Raw genomic sequence first — 17,809 nt, 5'->3', positions numbered from 1 at the left:
TCAGGGTTAAAGTTGAAATTGTTAGGGTTAAGGGTTCCGTCCCTACTCTCTGAAAAAGAATGTAATCCCTTGGGAGACACAGCCAAGTACTTCTGCCTCTAATCCACCAAACAAACCCATCTGAATGGCTCATCAAAGAAGCTCAACCTTCTAATATCCTGGGATTTTATTTCCAACACAGAAGAATTCATGATAGACTCAAAATAAATTTAGAATCATTTTAAAATTACACTAAAACAACTTTTAGTTCATTCATTTTATACCAATGTCATACATTTAAAAAGTCTAATATCTGTACATTTTTCTCATATTCACTCACAAGTTACAGAAATCTTTTTTTTTTTTTGTAAATACCTTGTAACCAGGGCTACCCATTAATCCATCCTTTCCATGTCTTCCTGGTTCTCCCTGAAAAAATAAATACAAGTATTTTAATATATTTTTTGCGCTAATTTTTCTTTTTAAAAGAAGATAGTAGAGGTTACATTTTATTTAAAGTAAAATACTTAAGAACTTTTTCTGTCAAACTCACAGCACGTCCAGGAAGGCCAGGAAAACCAGCATTCCCCTTTTCACCTTTTGCACCCTGTATTAAAAACAAAAATTTTAACCCTGGAGTTAAAATTCCAACTCGAACTTACATAGGAAAGTAAGCTAACTTCCTTATGGAGTGACAGAAGTCATAGAACCACAGCTTGCGTTGACCCTGCAGCTTTCAGCAAAGCATTATTTTACCAGGACACGTGACATTGAGGATAAGATGGATGCAGAATTACAAGCATCTAAACACAGAAACCACTACTTGGCAAAAGTAAAAAGCAATGAGCATCTTAAATATAAAGAGACTAAACATTTCCTTCAATGTGAAAAAATAGGATTCTCAATGGATACTGTTAAGGAGCTATCACTTCCAAGGAATCTCTCTGTAAATATTTTTAAAGTTCAGAAGGCTCAATAACACAAAGTATTCTTATAGAATACCATGCATAACAGTCAACAGTTATTTTTCCATTGTTCTGGATAAATCCCCTGAGAAAGGTGAACAAAGCTAATTGCTACAACAGTGGGCTGGGACTGAAATGCAAATTTTCTATTTCCATTGTATTGAAAGTTCAATATGGATACTTTGTTTTGGGATCTATACTTCCCTTTTTGCCATAAAATCCAGGTGATCCTTTATCTCCCTTGGGACCCATTTCACCCTAAAAGATAAAAATATAAATCCTGAATTTTAGAGAAATTAATATTTTAATTTCTCTAAAATTAATATTTCACTTATATATTAAACAAAAAACAATTCCAATTATAAACAACAGAGTTTAATATGCCCACATCAAAATAAAATAGAAATAAATTATTTAAAGTTTGTTTAAAAAAGTCCTATTTCCCAGGCTTTATAACCAAAAGCAAGGAAAAAACAGGGCATTTGTTACTATAACAGGACCTTATAGTAAAAGGTTTATAGTTAAGAGAATTTCTATATAATGAAAACTACTCATCAATTTTTAAATACTATAAGATTTATGGCTGAAAATTTTAAAGGAAATTTGTAAAAGCTTTATGTAAACTATGATTATTAATCTTAACCCAGTCATTTACTTTAATATACTTTAATTTATATATCAGCACTTATTTATAACCCATTTATAACATAAAGTACTTTCAATTTGAAATAAAATATGGCATTGCTTAATTTTAAGAAGAACAGATTTCTTCAACCTTTGATCCTGGCATTCCATGAAGCCCAGGAAAACCAGGAAGTCCACGGTCACCCTGAAAATAAAACAAATTAATTAAAGAAAACACATGTCAGTCTAAAAAAAAATCAACATATATTCTTCCACCTCATTCTTGTCAAAATTCATTGGAAATAAATCTGCAAACTGTTCAGTGCACATCTACATTAAAACCCTATCCCTGTGAAAGACCAATCCTCATTTATCAGGGTTTCATTTATAATCAGAGAAGGAAAGTATTTTGGGCCAGGGGAATCTCATCAGCAATGCTGACTCCACCCTTAGAGAGTAGCCACCTATTCTAAAAATATTTAGGCTCTTACAGTGGCAAGGCCTAGGAGTTAATAGAAATGATCAAGTGCCAAGACTCTGTGGAGAGAGCCATCCTCTGAGGTCCCAGCTCAGTGAGGACAAACCCTGAGCTGAAGGTCTCAAAACACTCTAGGATTCTGTGGAATTTTCTTCCAATTGCTGATCTTAGGAAATTGCTCATAGTAGGTATCTATCCAGATGAGTTTATGAAGAGGAAAGGCCATCTCTCCAAAGGAAGAGAGATGGAGAAAATCACAACAGCTTGATATTTAGTGGACATCGTTTTAAGACTTATTTCTGTGGGACATACTGGGTGCTATTGCCTTAGATTCAAAAATCTTAATTGTCAAGACACAGTTAAGGAAGCCCAATGGCTGGCACAGCAAGATTTGGGTCAGTTCACTACTATTTAGGCAAATTAAGACATTACCTACAAACAATTCATGATCTTTTTAGCTTGTCTGGTAGGGAGAGAAGAGGATGTGACCAGTTATCTATGATGGATGTAATTCTTAGAAATCTTAATTTAATGAGGGTTATTTATCCACATGTTTTAAAGAGTGACACAGTTATTCAAGGTATAGAACCCTTCAAAGGCAACATTACTACTCCATTTTCAGTTTCCAGCACTATCTAATAAATTAATGGTGAAAGAACCACCTGTGCTAACTCAGGCTGAATTGAGATGAGCAGGTGAAGGCCAGGTAGACTAAGATACACCTTGATAAGATGGAACTTAGCTGGGCAATGAGTACTTAATAAAAGTACAGAAGAAAGGGGCAAAGCAGGATTCCCTTTAAGGATGAACCAAGTCCCAGCTAAGACTTCCCTTCTCTGGCTACAGTTTATAGAAGACACCATCTTCAAACTTTATTTTCCTGGAGATAAGATAAACTCATCTCAGATGAACTGAAAAGACCAGGAGCATCAACCCACATTGGAACCAAAAAAATATATAATCTGGACAAAGCTACCCACATAGTCATAAGCAAGATTTTTAAGTAAAATAAAAGGAACAGCATCCATGTTAACATACAGCAATGAAATGGGGGAGGGGCAGAGAAATTTAGCAAAATGCTTGGGGAATACTAAGACAATACCTACAAAATACAAAACACGAGAAAGTGTGACCCAAACACAATACATTCAGTCAAGTTGTGTCCAAGGTTTAAAAGTAATGGGTAGCAAATAAGCGGTAAATTTTAGCCAACATCTATCTACAATAGGCACGTAACATGAAAGACAAAAAAATGCTCTTGTGTTGGCCATTGAGCCATTGGATCATCAGTTACTGCAGTAAAACTTAGCCTAAGTTAATTAATATAAAAATTGGTATACTAGGAAAAAAAAGGCTGCCAAACAATAACATTAAAAAATACATTTGGCAATGGCTTTGGGACTAGGTAGTGGGCAGTGAAAAATAATTTTTGGAGGTTGGAAATACAATGATTCATGGAATCATTGATTTTATGATTTTGGTGAAAAATTGATTTAAAAAACTTTGCTTTTAATAAACTGCAAAGGCAAATAATGCCTCCAATAAACATAGCTAAAGAACTGAGAAAAAAAGAATGTTGGTATCATGAATCAATTAGTGTTGGCTGTATTTGACAAGGTAACTATAAAAGAGATGAGCTCAGAAAAGAATCGGCCAGTTTGCAAGTCATAGTTAGAAGGCATAGACCAAGTCCCCAGATACTGGGATTGGGAGGATACACCTTTTTTTTCTCATCTCTGACAGGTAAATAATGAAACTGGAGAAGGCCTTTAAAAGAAGTTCAGTTGAAGGACCAATCAAGAGTGTGGCCATAAACACCATTCTCAAATTCTCTAAATCAGTTAAGGTGGGTCCAAAACATTCTCTCAAGATGGACATAGTGGCTCAAGAAAGAGAAATTATTAATCACTAATTAATTAATGTAGAAAGGGCCATGACTAAAACAGGACTGTGGATGATGTTACTGGCTGGAATCAAAAGTCAAAGATACAAAATTACAAATATGTATTTTGCTGTTGAGAGAATTATTCTTCCAAAAGAGCCACAAACCTGGACTAAAAGAGATTGTGACTGTTTGAAATTTAAAAACAATGTTGCCCAGTATTACCACTATTTTTAATGTTTTTCTAGCCAGTTTTGACTAGCCTATGAGTTTAGACAAAATATAAAAATAAGAGAGGTAAATCCTAGAAGGAAGAAAACAAATTATCTTTATTTATGATTACATGTCTAATATGCCAACATACCTAATACCCTGAAATAATTAGTATGAGAAATCAGTTAATTGCTGTCTTAAAAATTAATATACAAAATAGTTTTTATATTTATAAACAATAACCAATATAAAAATAGATTAAAGTAAAAGTTCCACTTATAACAGGACCAAAACAGATAAAAATTCCTACATATAAACTTAGGTAATGTTGAGAACCAATAAAAAATAAAATTTTAATATTATTCCACTGAGTTTTAAGTTTGAAATAAAAAGAAAGATAAATCATAATCTTGAATAGGAAAATTCAGTATTGAAATTATGTCAGTGCTTCTAAAACTAATCCATAAATTCAAAGAAATCCTAATTAAAACATAAATAGGAATTCCCAAAAAAATTTGAAGAAAAGATACTGAGCTTTATCTGCAAAAATAAACATGTAAGAATAGCCAAGAAAATTTTGATCATAAAGAATAATAAGGAAGGACTAGGCCTGCCAGTATTAAATCATATTATGAAGTGACAATAATTAAAACTGCTTGGCAGTGGAGAAGATATAGACAGGTAAATGGAACAGAAGGGAAAGCCAAAAACAGCAGACACAAATGAGAATGGAAATTTAGTGATAATGATGGTTTTTCAAATAAATGAGAAAAAAAGTGAAATTTCAAAAATACTGTTTAGCAACTGGCTATCCTTTTAGGAGAAGAAAGGGGAAAATATGAATACTCACCTAACTTTACTCCAAATATCAAAAATTTTAAGATTAAAATATAAAATAATAAAAATTCCAAAACTTAAAGCAGGAGTAATTATATTCAAAATGTTAGAATGTTGAACCTTTCTATACAGATACAAACATAGGAGAAAAGAAGTAAAACTTTATATATATATATATATATATATATATATATATATATAGTTAAAATTTCTGTATGTCTAAAATTCTAAAACCCAAATCAAAACACATAAGCCAGAAAAAAATATTTTCACACAATTTATGACATGCACATAAAAATCAATTTTTAAAAAGATGAACAGCCCAGTAGGAAAAAATAAAGGATATAAATAAAAAGCAAATTACAGAGAAGTAACAATATTTTCAAAAATCATATGACAGGTACTTTATACCTTATTCACTAATAAATGATTGCAAATCAAACCAGTACCATTTTTAACATATATTGATGAAAATCAGAAATTTAATGAAATTCAGTGCTGATAAGGGTGTGAAGAAAGATATTTCACACACTTGTTGGGGGAGTACACACTTTCTGGAAGGTAAATAGGCAATTTGCCTCAAAATTTAATTATGAGCTTAACGCTTTGATTCTCTAATCAGTTCCACTTCTGGGAAATTTTCCTGTGGTTATACTCAGAGAAAGTTACTGAGAAATATATACAAAGATGTTCATACAGTCTTGTTGATAATACACACGCGCACACACACACACACACACACACACACACACACACACAGTATGGTAAGGAACCACAGCCTCCCTAAGTTAGAGGCTTCTTAAACTGGGTAAGAACAGCCCCTATAAGTCTGTATCTATGTTTAACCTTCGGTTTACAATTTCTTTCATGAAGCCTTTTTGAATTTTCAACTTTCCTCTCAACTCCTAGAGTTTTATTCAACTCTCATCTTTGGCACTTAACATTTACTCTCTTAAAATAGTTACTTTGTATATGTTTTGTGCTTTATTAGACACCAATCTCTTTGAAAAAAAATCCGTTCTTGATGCATTCTTATTTCGTCTTAGTAGACATGATTATTATTTATCAATATTCAGATTCTCTCTACTTCTAAGCATATGGGGAGGCGGAGGGAATCATGCTTTCCTGACTCTTGAAGTTGGTGTGGTTTACAAAATTTGCTCTAGCTAATTAAAGATGAATGGAAGTGGTTTATGAGCCACTCTTTGATTCTCTAGGGACCTGCTACTGTAATTAGTTAAAATCTAGAGGGTGAAACTTTTGTTAGCCTGAGTCTGCTAATAAGTGTGCAGTTTGATGAGCAATAAGCCTTTTTTGTTTTAAGGCATTGGCATTTGGCATTTGTGTGTTATTGCAACATAACCTACTCTATCCTAGCTGATGTCTCGCTTGTGATTAATGATAATTTACTGAATATGCAAATACTTTCATTTTCTAAAATATAGTAAACACTCTTGAGTCCTCCAAGAAAATTCCAATAAAAAAATTGTTTTGAGGAGTCACACTCTTGATTCCCACTGAGTTTACAAGAGATTAGAATAAAAGAGAATCCAAGATTTGCAGTAAGTTGGTTCCATTTTCCCCAGGTTGCCTCGAAGCTTCCTGACTGATAACAAGCCTTTGATGAGCCTGCCAATCTCACAGGTTGATCTAGAGTCTCAGTCTCCAAAGTTACATCAAGATTATTTATTTGAGTAGCAAGAGAATATGAAAACTAATATTTTAAAAATCTCATTCTTTCAAAATTTCTCAGTGTGTCTGTGTTTTCAATGCACATAATCCTTTATTCAGTAGCACAGCATATAATTCATACATATATATGGGACTACATGCCCCAAAGACTTTCACTGCAAAGATTTTGCAGTTTAAAAGTTTGATAATCTACAATCTACAGGGAACTATCCCTCCTCCCTTGAGAGAGTTTTTTTTTCTTTCTTAAAGCCTTTATTTTTGAGACATGGAGGAAACATCTCACAGGTACACATGCAAAAGTAAGACTATGAATCCACTATCATGGCACAATCAGTTCAAACCATCACTCATCTAGCCAACCTCCTCCTCCCTCCCCTCCTCCCCGCCTTCTTCCCCCCTCTCCTCCCCCTCCTCTCCCTCTTCCCTCCCCCTCCCCTCCCCCTCCTCCCCAGCTGCTCACAGGCATTGGGCCTTCTCATGGTGCAGGCATAGAGCAAAAGAGGAGGAAATCACACTATTAAAAACAATTCTGGCCAAAGCAGAAAAATATGGTGAAAAGAAAGGAAAAGAAAGCCAGACTGAGATACAGACATTTTATTTCAACCCCTGATCCTTGAGTAACTTCAGACAGATGACTGAAGTTCCTCATTTCTCAGTTTCAAAACTGTACAATAGGGTTCATTTACTTTACAATTAATGTAAAACGGGCAGAGCATGACTTACTCTACTAACCTCATAGGACTTTTTGCGAGGATGGCATGTGATAGGCAATGCATGTGGATAATATCCACACAAGACATGTCTAAAATAAAACAGAAAAACGTACACACAACAGGAAACACCTTCAGCACCCAACATGTCAAAAGCCTTACACATCTTCCTGTTCCTTCTCTTCTCATTTAAAAACCACTAAGTGTCACACAGGACCAGGACAAATAATGATTTCCTGGGAAGTGTTTAAATCTACTAAAATGTTCCCTCTCTAACCCCTTGGGTTTGGGCATCATCATTGGACTACTCAGGTCTAGGAAAAAAGTAGATTCCTAAGCTCCTAATATACGGTCCCTGCCACAGTTTATCAATGACCATAAAACAGAGCACACCCAAAATGAAGATGAGAAATAAGAGTTTAGAACCAAGATGAAGCATCCTGTAAAAATTCAATAAAAGTTGTAAGGTTCCCAATGATGCCAGTAGAGAAAAAGGAAACAGGACAGAAAGCAGCAGAGCAGCCAAGAAATGAGGCAGGACATAGAATGAATGGTTCATCACCATAAACTGAGATGTTGAATCCATTATAGGGCCCTAAAAGAAAAGAGGCTGAAAGATCAGAAAACAATCAAAACTTTGCAAAAACATCCACAGAAGTAGTGAAAACCTGAGCACACACAGATCAGCACCACATGGACAGACAGAGGGATGCTCAACCAAGCCTGACTTTAGAAAACATTTTGGGAGGCCCTGCTGCTTTGGAAGAAAAGCCTCTGAGGAAAGGAGGTAGGAAAGAAGGAAAATGTGGTACCACTCCTTCCATAAGAAGGAGGGAAAGTTTTCTGAAAAATTCCTGCTTGTAACAATTTCACAATTTCTCCAGATTCAGATGAAACAAAATATTTATTAGAAAAAAAGAGTGTGTAGATATGTATTTAATAATATTTTATTATTTATTATGTGAATTATACCATTAATTATACCAATATATCAATTATTGCCATGCTTATCACAAATATGTATATATATTTGACACATACATTTAAACTCATATACATTTATATTTAATAATATTACAATAAAAAACTCAAGGGAGGAGAGGAAGATGTGGTACATATACAATGGAATACTACTTAGCCATAAAAAAGAATGAAATAATGCCATTTGTAGCAACACTAGAGATGATCATACTAAGTGAAGTAAGAGAAAGACAGATATCATATGATATCACTTATACTTGGAATCTAAAATATGACACAAATGAACTTATCTATGAAACAGAAACAGACTCACAGACATAGAGAGCAGACTTGTGGTTGCCAAGCGGGGTGGGGCAGGAAGGGGTTGGGAGTTTGGGATTAGCAGATGCAAACTATTATGCAGAGAATGGATAAACAGCAAGGTCCTACTGTAGAGCTTAGGGAACTATATTGAATACCTTGTGATAAATCATAATGGAAAAGAATATGAGAAAGACTGTATATGTGTATATATATATATGTATGTGTGTGTGTGTGTGTGTGTGTGTGTATAACTGAGTCACTTTGCTGTACAGCAAAAATTAACACAACATTGTAAATCAACTATGTTTCAATAAAATAAATTTTTTAACATCTTTATTGGAGTATAATTGCTTTACAATGGTGTGTTAGTTTCTGCTGTATAACAAAGTGAATCAGCTATACATATACATATATCCCCATATCTCCTCCCTCTTGTGTCTCCCTCCTACCCTCCCTACCCCACCCCTCTAGGTGGTCACAAAGCACCGAGCTGATCTCCCTGTTCTATGTGGATGCTTCCCACTAGCTATCTATTTTACATTGGTAGTGTATATATGTCCATGCCACTCTCTCACTTCTTCCCAGCTTACCCTTCCCCCTCCCTGTGTCCTCAAGTCCATTCTCTACGTCTGCGTCTTTAGGACAGGAATAAAATAAATTTTTTAAAAAAGAAAGAAAAAACTAGTGACACAGAAGAGAGGGGCTAATGAATAACACAAAGTAATGGAGAAGGATGAGACCCAGAGCACAGAGGAGGGCTGGACATTATACATGGACAGTTCATCCATATTAACAGAAGAGAGGGTAGAATATAGGTACACACACAGCAAAGAGGGTAAGTGGGGTGGGAAGAGGTTTAGGGAATTCCTGTCTGATTGCTTCATAAGGGGCACTTCAACACTGTGAGAAACAATAAGGGATAAACGAAAGATATTTTCGGAAACATTTACAAATCGCCATCATCATCATCATCATCATCACTAACTTACAGTGTTTAATTTTGGCCAGGTACATGCATGATTTTATTTAGTCTTTACAGCAAGGCTATGAAGAAATACTTATAGTCCCACTTTCTAGATTTGGGAAACCAGGTTTAAAGAGATTAAGAAGTATGACTAGGAAGGTTAAGCAGTCTGAAATCAGGGCACAGCCTGGAACCTGTCACTGCATTAAGCCTCCCCATCCTGCAAAACACACACACATAACCCCGTGTTTGGGTCATGGTGCTATCAGAAAGATACACGGGTAGATTACTCTCTCTATTCTAGAAATAAGAGAAAGATGACCACTTTCCTAAGTTAGTTCTATTTCTCCCTCTTATGTCATTACTGGCTTTGTTTTATTTTTTTTGTCTTCAGGACCTCTGCAAGAAATAAAGCAACTAGCATGTTAAATTTTTTACATATTATTCCCTAATAACACTTTTCAGCTTGGTCCTTTATTACTGTTCTCTCAACATATATATTGGAGTTCCTTGATTATGACCAACTATGTAATAGATATCGCTATAACATCACTTCAGCTTTTGCCTTTCAAAGTGCAGATAATGGGGTTTATTCATGTAAGAAAGGCTCGCTCATTACATGATACTCTGTTCTGGATGCTGAGAGCAACGGGACAGTGAGATCTTGAAAGGACAATTCAAATGTTTAACACTCTAATGAAGAAACTAAACAAAATGTATAATTGGTTCCATAAGGATACCTTAGATAGAATTAATATATTTTATTTCTTAAACCCAGAGAAACCAAGTGATGAGTTGGTACAAATCTGGCTAGATTAAAAAAATTATTAATACTTCCTGTGTCTCCAGAATTGCATTGCCATAGAAAGTTTCATACTCCATTACGAAACCCATATAAACAATTAGAAATACTCAATTAGAAAACCCATAAAAACCAACCCAGTTTAATGTAAGTTTTAACAAAATATATTTCTCGGGCTTCCCTGGTGGCGTAGTGGTTGGGAGTCTACCTCCCGATGCAGGGGACGTGGGTTCGTGCCCCAGTCCGGGAGGATCCCACATGCCGCGGAGCGGCTGGCCCCGTGGGCCGTGGCCGCTGAGCCTGCGCGTTTGGAGCCTGTGCTCCGCGTACCGCAAAAAAAAAAAAATATATATATATATATATATATATATATATATGTCTCCACACGATTTAAATATATTAGGTTTCCTTAAAGCTGAGGAAGTTCTTTGAAGTACTTAAAGTATTTCTTAGAGTCCAAGGAATATCTCTAAAGCATGTTATAAAATGAGTTACCAATTGAAGACAATTTGGTGGATAAAGGGTCCTTTTAATTTTGTAAATTCAGGGGAAGAAAAACCCCATGCAAAATCTATACACATTCTATTTTCTGATATGTGAGGAACAAAGGTTACAGTCAGCAAGAAAGTGAATATAATTTTAATTATCTTAAGTGGAAACTCCTATGGGAGTTTCAGTGGAAATCCACAAAATGGAAATTATTCTGGGAAAATATCCTAACAGAGAACATTACGGTGTGGAACAATCCCCTAAAGGCCATGGGTTATGCCTGGAAAAAATGCCCTGAGCAATCACAAGTCAAGGCCATCTCCAGGGTATGTTTTCAACCTTCCCATTTCTGAAAATTAACAAATTGTATTCTAGAGGAACACCCAAGGAAATGCCTTTAACTAACTCACTAAATTATTGTAGCTCTAAATAAAGAAATCCCTGCAGCCAGAAGGAATGTAAGGAGGGAATTTAGAAGCAGCATGTGGTGATTTTAGGCCCACAATGACTGTGTCAATCAGAGCTGACACCCAAACAATGAACTTCAGAAAACGACACTGAATGAAATCACTACTGGTCTGAAAACAAAGAACTTTACATAAACATACATCTTATTCACCTTATCTTCTTTAATAGAATGTGTGGCTTTGTAAAAGTACTATTTTAAACAGAGTGCAATGACCCAAAACAATACAGCAGTTACCTTAAGATGTGACTAATAGAAGTATTGTTCTTTTTAAAAAATTTTTGTTTTATTGAAGTATAGTTGATTTACAATGTTGTGTTAGTTTCTGGTGTATGTCAAAGTGATTATATATATATATATATATATATATATATATATATATATATATATACACTTCTTTTTCATATTCTTTTCAGTTTGGTTTATCACAGGATATTGAATATAGTTCCCTGTGCTCTTCAGTAGGACCTTGTTGTTTATCCATCCTATATGTAATAGTTTGCATCTGCTAATCCCAAACTCCCAATCCATCCCTCTCTCCCTTGGCAACCACAAGTCTGTTCTCTATGTCTATGAGTCTGCTTCTATTTCATAGATTATTGTTCTTTACTTTTAAATAAGGTATTTTATTCCAATTCTTTTAAGATAAATGAATAAAAAGCCTCCTTTTTATTTTGGGTCTCTAAAACCCAAGTCAGCACAAAAACAAATAAATGTATTAACCCATCCACTCCTAAATACACTTATTCATACATGCATACTTTTATATATTCCCCACATCCCCAAATCAGGCTACTTGTGAGAATGTTAAAGAAACAGCAACAATCTTGTAGACTAGAATGTGGGTGAGGTGCCTGGTATGTGGTCTCCTAGGAACAGGTATCCACACCTTCCTAGTGGAATCCCCCATTCTCCTAGAGGAGGTTGGAGGTCTCTCATGATACCTCCAGAACATACAAATATAAGACATCTCCATTCCTGTGGGCCTGGCCTGCTCTTCAGCACCTCTTAAGATGCACCTCCATCATTTTAAATAGGCAGAGATTGCCAGTGGCTAAAAAGATTCATAGAGGCCCAGGGCCATTGAGGAGAAAAGAGGATTTTGTACCACTTCCTCCAGAGTTCTATCAATTATTGCTGTTGTTCTGCCTTCCCTGGCTCTCCCCACATTATAGAGCTGTCCTGACATTCCATCTTCTCTGTTTCTTTTCCAGACACTAACCCTTCTGTTTGCTCTAACATTTCTTGCCCATGACACATGCCAGCCCACCCCATGTGACATCCCAACCACAACCTCGCTCCTTGATAAGCAAAACAGAACAACAAAACAACAGGCATTTATTTAAGGAAAACCCTGTACCAGGGACCACACTAAGTATTTTTCATATATTATCGCATTTAATCCTTACAACAAATCTGTAAAGAAATCCCCACTGAGTCAATGTAGAAAATAAGATTCAAAGACATCAAGTCACGTGCCAAGATCAAACAGTTTGAAAGCAGTAGACCCATCATAAGATCTTCCAGGGGTCCATCCTGAGATGGTACTTGAGCAGCTACAATTTTCTATAACCAGCATAAGCAACCAGAAAAACATAAAATAGACAGAGCCCAGATCAGTGTTTCTCAAGTGTGAATTCTGTGCACACTATTTTTAAAAGGCAATCATTTTGCAAGAATTGGAGCTAGAAAATTAGTTCAGGTTTTTATCAAGAGCAAACAGAAGGCCTTCAAAGAACATAGAAATAAGACTGTGCTTTAGGAATTAAGCTAACAAATCATCATGGGGATTCGAGCAAATTCCAATGGGCATCTTGGATGTGGACCAGCTACCTGGATGCAGGACTAGATCCCTGGGGAGGTACTAAAATATTGAACATATTTAAAGAACATGGCAAATCTCAGAGCTGTAAAAAAGGAAATCAGACAAATGTTGTCTGTACCCACTGAATCCTTACAAGAGAGAGAAGTCCAGTAAGGCTAAGATAGATTTCTGCTGTGGAGATGGACATATGGCTGTCTGCGGCTAACACGGGAACACATTCCATTCACATAATGCTCTTCCCTCTAAGAAGGTAGCTCCTTACAGAGCTTAATCACAGAGAAGGAACATGGTACCAGGGCAATGCCAATACCTGTGCCATCTGACAGTGGTCATCTAGTGATAACCACTTTGATCTAGTGATAAAAGCCTCCTGTGAGCTTGATCAGCCAACAGCCACTGACACATTTCTGAGCTGACATCTTGGCATTCACCAAGACGAACATTATTGAATGGGAGTCATCACAGATTGCATCCTTTGTCTCTGAGTGACTAAAACAACTGAACACACCTTTGCTTGTACATATTTACCTTTTCTCCATCTCTCCCCAGTTCTCCTTTATAACCTGGTAGTCCTCGTGCTCCCTAAATTAACCACAAAATAAAATTCTGTTAGTTATGTGTTTTGGTTCACTAGAAATGGTATTTCTAAAATATGTATATACAGATCACATACTTGTATTCCTGGGGATCCTGGAACACCTGGTGATCCTGCCATTCCCTGATATCCCTGAAGAAGAGGAAACAAGAAGTAATTAATATTTCATCATATTTACACAGAGCAGCCCTCCATTTCAGAATTCATTCCTTCTCACATTTCTCACACCTTATGACTTCACTTCGTGACTGTTTAAGAAACCAAAATAACAAAGTGGCAAAATGCTTAATAAGGAATTCACATCCTTCAGTCTTTAGGAAAAAAGGTCTGAAATATCTCTAACTCAATAAAATTATCCAGAAATGCTTTGATTAAAAGGAAGGCTCTGGGAGGGAAATAGAGAGACAATGTTCACAGTTGCTGGAGAAATGTTCTGCACATTAGAAACATATTCAATGTATTCAAAAGAAAAACATCTAGGATTGGAGGATTAAACAAATGTAATACATTTTTAAACTACCTGATTATGGCCATCCGAGTTAACCTCTGGAATAAACTACACCTGGATGAATATTATTCTTCAAGGTAAGTCTATAACAGCCTTTGGTTTGCCCATTTTAGAAAGTCTACCCCCCGAACATGGCTGTGACATGTCGCCACACCTTCCAAGGCTGAGCCATCTGCTGAGGTCACTTTCATCTCCACTTCTTCCTACACATCCCTCCAGAATCTGGAGCTTTGGTAAAACAGCACAACTTTTTCAGACAGAGGCAAAGTATTCAATCTTCACTCAGCACACGGCAACTAAACTCCAAAACAAACTTGCAGTCCCTCAACATTTATCTAGGTTTACCAGGCTCAATATTGGGTTGACTTGGACCACTTGGCACCTGCAAACATTTACTTCTCTTATCCACATCCCATCTTCCTCGGATCTTACTGTTTGGGTACAGTATTCTGTTGTCAAGAGTTACTTACACAAATCTCATTAATGTTTCCAATAACATCTTCATTCTTGAATCTAAAACCTTCATTTCCATGTGGCTATTCATGGGTGTCTGCATGGATCTTTGTATTCACCCACTCACTTGTCAGTACATTTTTAGCTGTAATTTCAGAAACATCAGAATTCCCTGCTTTTCCAGTCCCATTTTCAAATATTCCTCTTACTATTCTTTGCTAGCTATACTAACAATAATAGCAATACTAATGGTTGTCCCAGAAAGATCAGTCTTAGATTATTGTTTTTCTCCTTTTATATGCACTTGAAGTTCTCATTTTATAAAATGCTCTCAGCTACTCCCAGGATGAGGATGACTATATAATTTCCATAACCAACCATCAGCCTTTCCCCATTCAGTTGTTCACATAATTATGTTTTCTCCTGTATTCCTCAAACTCAAATATTTCTCGAGTCCATTGGCCCCATCCTTAAACATTTTACTTCACTGTGAACGAGTCTCATAAGCAACCTCTTTATACTCCATACAAAAACAACCTGCAATTTTCAAACTCATCATCTGCTCTCTGGGCTGGCACTGTCTCTGTGTCACTGGATTATGCTCCCTTGAGATTAGGGACCAGGTATCATTTATTTCTATATCTCTAGCATTGAACAGAGCATCTGCTACATATTCTGTTAATCAAACGTTGGAAGAATTCACTTCCAAGTCATCCATGCTGCACGCAAGTGTGAAAAAACTCTCTTTCTCCAAGGAATCACATTTGCTTGAGCTGCTTCCGGTGGCAAATTGAAACTGTTAGTAATACTGCGTGGCTCACGTTCTCAAGATCAGTGAGGAGAAAGAAGAAAGTCAAGCTACACAGTTTGTTCAGCCTGGTATCTCTGCCGGTCTAGTTATCACTGAATCTCCTTCACTCTGGAATCAGATGGGCCTAGAATTGTATTTCAGCTGTCACTGCTAGCAGACGCCTACACAGAACCAGGTTACTTATAAATACCACCTCCTAGGATGTTCTTTAGATCCTTCAAAACCCCTGTGCACCCTCTGGATAGTCCGACATGACTTGAAACATGCTATTGTAACTGGAATAAATAATATAACAATGATTTATATAGTATTTATCATGTTCCAGACTACATATTTCATATATGTTAATTCACTTAATCCTCATAGCCACCCTTTAATGTAGGTTCTACATTATCCCCGTTTGCAGATGAGGAAACTGAGAACTTGCCAAAAGTTGCGCAACTAGTAAGTTGACAGAGCAGGTGGAAATACCTTCTTATCAGAAAATGCATCATGGCACATCCAATCTTAGGATTCTAGAACAATTCATCAGATTCAAGGGAGTCCATTTGCCAGACTGGTTTTAAGTTGGTTAGAATTCTGAAGACCCAGAGGAAAGGAATGTTCATAAAATTCCTCAAAAGAAAGTTACTATGTATCAAAATGGTTGGTCATCAGCAAAGTTCGCATTTAATGAATTATTTTCTTTCACATTTTTTCCAAAAGTTAAGCCAAATGTCGTATCTGCTTTATTACTTTTTTTTTCAGAAAGTTAATCTTTTGTAGAAGATCAAAAGCTGCCATACCGGGCTTCCCTGGTGGTGCAGTGGTTGAGAGTCCGCCTGCCGATGCAGGGGACATGGGTTCGTGCCCCGGTCCGGGAGGATCCCACATGCCGCGGAGCGGCTGGGCCCGTGAGCCATGGCCGCTGAGCCTGCGCGTCTGGAGCCTGTGCTCCACGACGGGAGAGGCCGCGGCAGAGAGGCCCGCGTACCGCAAAAAAAAAAAAAAAGAAGCTGCCATGCCATCTCTCCCCTTCGAAGAAGAAATAAGGGAACGTGTTGCATTTGTTAGAGAGGGCACATCATATTTTAATGGATTAAAGCAATGTGGAGATGCCCCAATGTTCCCAGCTCACCTCTGACTTATAATGTGACCTCAGGCAGACTCATCACATCCCCAAATCCTGGGAGGCAGCACAGTGAAGTGCAAAGGCAATGAAGTTTGAAATTGGAAAAGACCTGGGGCTGAATTTTTCCTCCTCCCTTGACTTTCTGTGGGACTTCGGCTAAGTCATTTTGCCTAGCTAAGCCTCAGTTTCTCATAAACTAGGATAATAATACCCACTTTGCTTCTGAAAAGAAATAAATGGAATCAGGTGAAAAAGTCTGGCAGGCATAAGGAACTCAGTAAAGGTGAGCTTCTTTCTTGTCTTCAGACTCAGTGACTATTGTGCAAAGCCATGAGAACACTTCTGCAGAATGTTATTTTGTAGTCTTAATGGCCACCGTTAGAGCATGAAGAATGGCATGGCTGGGCATCACATCATGACAACCTTTCTTCAGAATGCATACAGATCTACTGCTGAACGTGTGAACAAGGTCTCTGTGTATTTTTTAATGGCCCTATTTGCTTTGTCTTTAGAAGAACTGCAATACAGGAATAATCAATGCTTCCCACACTATAAGAACCAGCTTGTTGTTGTTTTCTTAATGTACGATGAGATGCATTCTTGAAAACTTAGTTGTATCAAGATATTCAATGATTATTTTAGAAGCTAGAGGAAGCGTGATTAGCAACAAAATAAAGAAAAACCAAAACCACATTCAAGTTGGGAGATCCCAGGGCAAATCACCAGAAGAAATTGGATGAAATTCAGAACAACAAATTTTGGACTAAAAATCAGGAAAATAAAGGTTAACGGTGAGGAATATTACAACACAGAACACTTTCCGAGAGGAGCAAAAAATAAAACATTGGTTGACTCATAGCAGGGTACATTAAAACAAGAAAAATGCCCTAAAACAGGAAAAATGATAAGCTTTTTATATAGCTTACTGAGTTTTTCTTTTTCTGAGTACAAAAGTGTCTGTCTTTTCTTGTAGAACTGTAACTTTCACATGATCATTGACCAACTAATCCTGTTCAACATTAATTTTGCCATTTCGCAATTATTAGCAGGCCCAGATACCCACCCTACCCCCAACTGCAAGATTTCTGAGAGTATGTAAGTCTTTTCCATGTTCACACAAA

The 17,809-nt window shown here is 36.6% G+C and overlaps 1 protein-coding gene across 2 annotated transcripts in view; it reads right to left on the bottom strand.

Moving 5' to 3' along the window:
* The window catches only part of COL21A1 (collagen type XXI alpha 1 chain), a 186,439-nt gene that overhangs the window by 65,254 nt on the left and 103,376 nt on the right, over positions 1–17,809 (bottom strand). For both annotated transcript variants that reach the window (XM_049716247.1, XM_049716246.1), the window contains 6 exons: positions 13,884–13,937; positions 13,739–13,792; positions 1,720–1,773; positions 1,151–1,202; positions 533–588; positions 355–408 (listed from right to left, as the gene is read on the bottom strand). In XM_049716247.1, the coding sequence (XP_049572204.1) occupies positions 355–408; positions 533–588; positions 1,151–1,202; positions 1,720–1,773; positions 13,739–13,792; positions 13,884–13,937 (324 nt within the window). The remainder of the gene's footprint in view (positions 1–354; positions 409–532; positions 589–1,150; positions 1,203–1,719; positions 1,774–13,738; positions 13,793–13,883; positions 13,938–17,809) is intronic.

Source organism: Orcinus orca, chromosome 10 (assembly GCF_937001465.1).
Source record: "Orcinus orca chromosome 10, mOrcOrc1.1, whole genome shotgun sequence".
In the NCBI taxonomy this organism is placed as follows: domain Eukaryota; kingdom Metazoa; phylum Chordata; class Mammalia; order Artiodactyla; family Delphinidae; genus Orcinus; species Orcinus orca.
The sequence above is the reverse complement of the archived record's forward strand: the minus strand, read 5'-3'. Positions and strand labels throughout refer to the sequence as shown.